Source organism: Pteronotus mesoamericanus, unplaced genomic scaffold (assembly GCF_021234165.1).
Source record: "Pteronotus mesoamericanus isolate MK-2021 breed Mesoamerican mustached bat unplaced genomic scaffold, CSHL_Meso_final scaffold_705, whole genome shotgun sequence".
In the NCBI taxonomy this organism is placed as follows: Eukaryota; Metazoa; Chordata; class Mammalia; order Chiroptera; family Mormoopidae; genus Pteronotus; species Pteronotus mesoamericanus.
Genome location: NW_026555326.1, coordinates 11601147 through 11608655, shown reverse-complemented (window position 1 = coordinate 11608655; position 7509 = coordinate 11601147). Strand labels below are relative to the sequence as shown.

Genomic DNA, 7509 nt, shown 5'->3' with positions numbered 1-7509 from the left:
TAGCACTGTAGTTGCTATGAAAAAGTGTAAATTGGTGTGAATAAACACTGGTCTAAGGGAAATAGATTGATCGTGTTGTCAGTAGGTACTTTAATGGCAAATCTATCTGGCTATCTGGATGTCAGTTTCTAGATCAATGGTAAACAATCTCTAGATCAATGGTAGTTATGAACATAAAATATTTTGGAAAGCATCCTTGGAAAATGGGACCTAAACTGGCAGTTCAGTCAGAGCCCAGGTGGCTCGATAGTCCATGGAGGCAGAAGCAGAAGATCTCACTATTGAACAGGATAGCAGCAGCTAGAGTAGATTGGGAGTACCAGGGATAGTACCATAGTACCAGGGATAGGGATGGAAGGACAAGCCATTTTGGTGACAGAGTCCACCACCACAAAAGACTTGCTTGGAGTGGACAGTCAATTGGATGCTAATCTAGTGTGAACTTTTCTAGAGATATTCTGCAATCAAAAGCAAGGGGTAGCAGTTCAGTATGTCAACCAGGCCTGTCCTTTACCTGGACACAGGCATTACAGTAGGGAGAATCCTGAATGGTGTCATTCAAAGCCTTGTACATTCCTGTGGCTAGCAGGATTGCACACTGTTCTCTGTTTTACCAGGTTCACTGAGACACTGATCCCCACCATAAACTCCAGAAAGCCACCAATATAAGCTGTTTGCTTTGATAGGCTCTCCCAGCATTTTGCACTATCCCATGGCCTTGAATCTCAGCTAGATGAGTTCTAACTCAACATATGTAGCTAAATGCCTACACAGCGTATACCTGCTTCCCTGATAAATGTAGCCAGGTACACAAAGTTCTCTGGTTTAAGACTTCCATAGTAGGACTGCCTCTGCTACTCCCTTCTGGACCAAGGATTGAACATCTGATAGGCAATTTTGGCTGCTTAGAGTGGCAGAGTTCAGTACTAAGAAAGAGAGACAGCTTCCCTCAGATTTCAGTAGTCTAAGCACTCGGGACTTAGATGTCGGGTCCACTCAAGACTGTGCTTCTAAATATTTAAAGCAGCTTTGATTGCATCCACTCCCACACTGGGTGATTGCGCTCATCTAGAGCTAGCTTCTAGAACTATGACACTTCAGGGACTACAAGCACTAGCAAGATCCTAAGTGGGAAAGGATAAGCCCTACAGCAGGGCATTAAGCCTTCATGAAATGACTACTGAATGGCTGAAGTAGTGATTCAGTCTATATTTGAGCAGCTCCAACATGATCGGGAGAGAGGGGCTAGTTTCTAAAATAGGTCATCTTTAGACTTTTTTTTTTTTTTACAAAGATTTCATTTATTTATTTTCAGACAGAGGGAGAGGGAGAAAGGGAGGGAGAGAAACATCAATGTGTGGTTGCCTCTCATGTACCCCCTACTGGTGACCTGGCCCGCAACCCTGGCATATGCCCTGACTACGAATTGAACGAACAACCCTTTGGTTCACAGGCAGGCACTCAATCCACTGAGCCATACCAGCCAGGGCTCTTTAAACTCTTAAAAAGTTCCTTGTTTGGAATTAAATTCTATCTTCATTTAACTTGCTGTACTCTGTTCTACAAATATGTCTTGGGGCCATTATCAGTTGCACCCATTCTTTCACATGATGACAGCTGTCATTTTCCTGCAATTCCTTTCATTTGTGCTCATCTGGTGCCTCACTTATGAGCATGCTCCCATATGTCAATGTGCCTCTTAAAAGTGTGGTACAAAGAATGCAGTACTCCAGGTGTGGTCTGATAAGTCCCTAGTACAAGATTATCCCTCCCTTGCTAGAGATCGTGGGCATTTTTGTTATTGTTGTTATCACATCAGAAATCTACTTGGTTAGCTAAGTTTGCTAAAAAAACAAAAACAAAAACAAACAAACAAAAAATACCTCACCTGCCTTTCAACTCTTCACTCAACTTAATTGTGCAATTGTTTGTGGAGCCAAGTAACAGTTCTAACATTTAGAACACAATGCCTGAATTATGTTCTCATTATAATAATCATTATTAGCTAATAACCACTATAACCATTACAAAATGGAATTACCACTTAAAATATGAGGTCAGCCCCCACCCCCTTCAGCCTCAGAAATGAAAATACTACCTTACATCTGCTCTTGGATTTTGAGACTACAGTATCGTATCCCTCCCTTTTTAGCTAGGCCACCTCTAATTAAGCCCCGCCTCCAAAAGTTTCCCTGGCCCCACCCCTGGGCCTCAGATCCTAGGCGACTCGCATCCGCCCCGCCCACTCCTACCCGGGGGTGGGGGCGTGGAGAAGGCACTGGGCGTAGGCGCTGATTGGCTGGCTAGGGCGCAGTTTGATGGCGTCTGGCTGACGCGCTGCGGTCCCAGCGGCGGCCCCAGGTCGAAGGGCACCTGTGTAAAGTGGCTGGCGGTTCCAGTTGTTCTACCTCGGGGAGTGGTTAGTGGAGGCACAAACTCTCCCTACACTTCTCCATGAGTTTCCTAATAGACTCCAGCATCATGATTACCTCCCAGGTGAGCCACTGCGTCCTGCCCCGGGACCCCTCAGCCTCATTTTTCAGAATCGTCTCGCGGCCTCCGTGATGCAGGCTGACCAGTGTCTTGCTCTCCTCGTTCGCGGCGGGCGCCCGCCTCGTCCGTTCCTTGGAGCTTGGGGAGGGTGTGGAATTTGCTGTGTCCTGTGCTCTCCGCCCTTGTCGAGAGGCGGCCTGAGGCAGCCAGCGCCCCCACCCAGCCTCCATTCCACCCCACTCTACCCTCCGCTTTCCTGCCTACTTTTAGAAGCGTTCAAGTGGCAAGTGGCCTCAGCGCTTAGAGCCTGTGCCTTGAGAGAAGGGAGCTATCCCCAAAATGCTCCGAAGCATCTGGACTGCGACCCAGGCCCAGGAATTGAGGAAAAGTGTGGTTCCGGGTGCAGAGTGCGCAATAATCCAATCGATGCTGGCTCCTGGGTACACGTGGGGCTTTGCTGGTTAGTTGTCAAATGCTGAATTCGGTTATGGAGGAATTTGCCGCCGCCACTTGAGAGATCTTCACACTGTGACGTTTCCTTTGTGCGTTAACACATTCGTTATCCTCTGCTGCCGTGCTTTGCAGATCTTTTTCTGACACTCCTTTCTTTCCGATTGGCCACCTTCATTCATCCCAACCATCAATCAACTTACATAAAGCTCAGAGGGTACAAACATAAATAAGACACACACTGTCCCTGTTTTATAAAAGCTTTATCTAGTAAGCCTCTTGCTTGTACTGTCATTCGTTGAGTTACTCTTTTATTTTCTTCATAGCATTTATCAAAGCACTGATATCATTTATGTATTTGTTTATGAATTATTGCGGTCCTGTCTTGTTCATAGCTGTATCCCGCCTCAAATGCAAGCACTTAATAAGTATTTGTTGGCCAACTCTTAATATTTGGAAAGCTCAGACCATCTAAGTATGGATCTTCCCCCCTCATTTTTCCAGCCATTCCAAGTATTTTTTAAAAAAATTTTTTACTTTTCTATTTAATTTATTTGGGTGCAACTGGTTAATAAAATTATATAGGTTTCAGATGTACAATTCTATAATACATCATCTGTATATTTTATAGTGTATCACCAACCCAAGTCAAGTCTCCATCACTGTTTATCCCCCCTTTCCCTCTGGTAATCACCATCTTATTGTCTGTGTCTAAGAGGTTTTTTGGTTTTTTTGTTTGTTTTTGGCTTGATCCCTTCACCTTTTTCACAAGGCTCAGCAACCTCCCGTTCCTCTGACAGCTGTCAGTCTGTTGTTCATGAGTCTATTTTGTTTATTAGATTTCACATATGAGTGAAATCATATGGTATTTGTCTTTCTCTGGCTGGCTTATTTCATTTAGTATAATGCTCTCCAGGTCCATCCATGCTGTCACAAAAGGTAAGAGTTCTTTCTTTTTTACAAGCGAGTAGTAGTCCCATGTGTAGGTATACCACCGCTTTTATCCACTCGTCTACTAATGGACACTTTGGCTGCTTCCAAATGTTGGCTCTTGTAAATAATGCTGCAATGAACATGAGGATGCATATATTCTTTTGAATTAGTGTTTTGGTCTCCTTCAGATATATTCCCAAAAGTAAAATCACTGGAACATAAGGCAGTGCCATTTTTTATTTATTTATTTATTTATTTATTTATGGTAATTAAAAAAAAATTTATTGTATTTTTTCCATTACCATTTAGTCCTCTTATAGCCTACTCACCCTGCAATCACCACACTGTTGCCCATGTCCATGAGTCCTTTTTCCTTTTTGCTTGAACCTTCCATCCCCTTTCCTCCCTCCTCATTCCTTACCTGTCATTCTATTCTCTACCTATGAGTCTGTCTCTGTTTTGCTTGTTCAGTTTATTCCTTAGATTCCACATATGAGTGAAATCATTTGGTATTTGTCTTTCTGATGGTTTATTTCACTTAGCATAATGTTCTCCAGGTCCATCTATTGTTGTCGCAAGGATAAATTTTTTCTTTTTTATGGTTAAGTAGTATTCCATTGTGTAAATAAATGTCCCATAGTTGTTTTATCTATCTACTGATGGACACGAGCTGCTTCCCATATCTTGGCCATTATAAATAATGATGCATTGAATGTAGGGGTGCTTTTGTTCTTTCATATTAGTGTTTTGGATTCCTTTGGATATATTCCCAGAAGTGGGATCACTGGGTCAAAGGACAGATCCATTTTTTATTTTTTGACATATCTCCATAGTGCCTTCCACAATGGCTGCCCAAATCTGCATTCCCACCAATAGTTCAAAAGTGTTCCCCTTTCTCCACATCCTTGCCAGCACTTGTTATTTGTGGATTTATTGATGATAGCCATTCTGACAGGGATGAGGTGATATCTCATTGTGGTTTTAATTTTGCATTTTTGTGATGGTTAGTGACAATGAGCATCATGTGTTTGTCCTCTTTGGAGAAGTGTCTGTTTAGGTCCTTTGCCCATTTTTAATTGGATTCTATGGGGGGTTTTGGTGTTGAGTTGAATAAGTTCTTCATAAACTTTGGATATTAACCCCTTATCAGATATATCTTTGGTAAATATGTTCTCCCATTCAGTGAGTTCTCTTTTCGTTTCATTGATGATTTCCTTTGCCGTGCAAAAAGTTTTTAGTTTAATGTAGTTCCACTTGTTTAATTTTTTTGTTGTTGTTTGTTTCCCTTGCCTGAGGAAATATATCAGAAAAAAATACTGGTATAAGAAATGTCCAAGATTTTACTGCCTGTGTGCTCTTCTAGAATTTTTATGGTTTTGAATCTAACATTTAAGTCCTTAATCCATTTTGAGTTTATTCTTATGCATGGTGTAAGAAGGTGGTCCAGTTTCATTTTTTACATGTATCTGTTTAATTTTCCCAACACCATTTACTGAATAGTCTGCTTTTACCCCATTGTCTGTTTTTTTGCCTCCTCTGTCAAATATTTAATTGACCATAAAGGCATGGATTTATTTCTGGGCTCTCTGTCCTGTTCCATTGCTCTGTATGTCTGTTTTTATGCCAGTACCATGCTATTTAATTTACTATGACCTTGTAGTATAGCTTGATATCAGGTAGCATGATTCCTCCAACTTTGTTATTCTTTCCAAAGGTTGCTGTGGTTATTCAGGGTCTTTTGTGATTCCATATAAATTTTTGAAATATTTGTCTAGTTCTGTGAAATACACCATTGGTATTTTGATAGGAATTGTGTCGACTCTATCGATTGCTTTGGGTAATACAGACATTTTAATGATGTTAATTCATCCTATCCATGAACACAGTATATGCTTCCACTTACTTGTATCTTCAGTTTCTTTCTTCAGTGTCTTATAATTTTTCCAAGTATAGATCTTTTACATGGTTGGTTAAATTTATTTCTCTTATGGGTGGGGTTTTTTTTAGGCAATTGTAAATGGAATTGATTTCTTAGTTCCCTTTCTGACAGTTCATCATTGGTGTATAGAAATGCAGCTGATTTCTGGATATTTATTTTGTACCCTACTATTTTATGGAATTCATTTATCAGTTCTAGTAGTTCTTGGTAGAATCTTTAGGATTCTCTATGTACAGTATCATGTCATCTGCAAATGATGACAGGTTTACTTATTCCTTTCCAATTTGGATGCCTTTCATTTGTTCTTCTTGTCTGATTACATAGGACTTCCAGTACTATGTTGGATAGAAGTGGTGAAAGTGGACATCCCTGATTGTTCCCTATCTTAAGGGAAATACTTATAGTATCTGCCCCTTGAGTATTATGTTGGCTGTTGTTTGGTTATATATGGCCCTTATTATGTTGAGGTATGTTTCCTCTCTCCCCACTTTGCTGAGAGCTTTGATCATAAATGGGTGCTGAATTTTATCAAATGCTTTTTCTGCATCTGTTGATATGATCATGTGATTTTTTTATCCTTCATTTTGTTGCATTTTTTTAATTTAAAAATATTGTACCAACCTTGCATCCCTAGAATAAATCCCACTTCACTATGGTGTATGATCTCTTTCATGTACTGCTGAATTCAGCTTGCTAATATTTTGCTGAGGAATTTAGTATCTATGTTCATCAGAATTATTGGCTTATAATTTTCTTTCTTTGTTGTATCTTTATGTGACTTTGGAATTAGGATAGTGCTGGCCTCATAAAATGAGCGTAGGAGGTTTCCCTTCTCTTAAAACTTTTGGAATAGTTTAAGGAGGAGAGGTCTTAGTTCCTTTCAGAATGTTTGGTAGAATTCACCTGTAAAGCCATCCAATCCAGGACTTCTGTTTATTGGAAGTTTTTTGTTTACTTCTTCAGTTCCACTAGCTGTAATCTGTCCAGATTCTCTAATTATTTCTGATTCAGTTTTGGAAGATTGCATGTTTCTAGGAATTTATCCATTTCACCCAGATTGTCCAATTTGTTAGCATATAGTTGTTCGTAATAGTTTCTTATACTCCTTTGTACTTCCTCAGTGTCAGTTGTTTGTTCTCCTCTTTCATTACTGGTTTTATTTATTGGGTCCTCTCTCTTTTTTCTTGATGAGTCTAGTAAAAGGTTTGTCAATTTTGTTTTTTCAAGAAACCAGCTCTTGGTTTCATTGATTGATCTTATGTATTTTTTAGAATCTATTTTGTTTATTTCCACTCTGATCTTTATTGTTTCCTTTCTTCTACTTACTTTTGGCTTTGTTGTTCTTTTTTTCTTTTAAGTTACTTTAAGTGTAAACAGATTGTGTATATGATGTTTTTCTTGCTTCTTGAGATAGGCCTGTAATGCTATGAATTTCCCTCTTAGGACTGCTTTCACTGTGTCCCATAGATTTTGGTCTGTTGTGTGTTCATTTCCATTTGTTTCCAGGTATTTTTTTTTATTTCTTTTTTGATCTCATTGTTAACCAAGTTATTGTTTAGTAACATGTTATTTGGCCTCCATGTCTTTGTGTATTTTCCAGTTTTTTTTCTTAAGATTGATTTCTACTTTCATACCATTATGGTCAGAGAAGATGCTTGATATGATTTCAGTCTTCTTAAGTTTATTGAGATTTG

The 7509-nt window shown here is 39.7% G+C and overlaps 1 protein-coding gene across 1 annotated transcript in view; it reads left to right on the top strand.

Moving 5' to 3' along the window:
* Positions 1-2356: 2356 nt before the first annotated feature.
* Positions 2357-7509, top strand: part of GPR89A (G protein-coupled receptor 89A) — a 70050-nt gene continuing 64897 nt past the window's right edge. Inside the window, exon 1 of the mRNA XM_054563260.1 lies at positions 2357-2496. Within this exon, the coding sequence (XP_054419235.1) occupies positions 2455-2496 (42 nt within the window). The 5' untranslated portion in view covers positions 2357-2454. The remainder of the gene's footprint in view (positions 2497-7509) is intronic.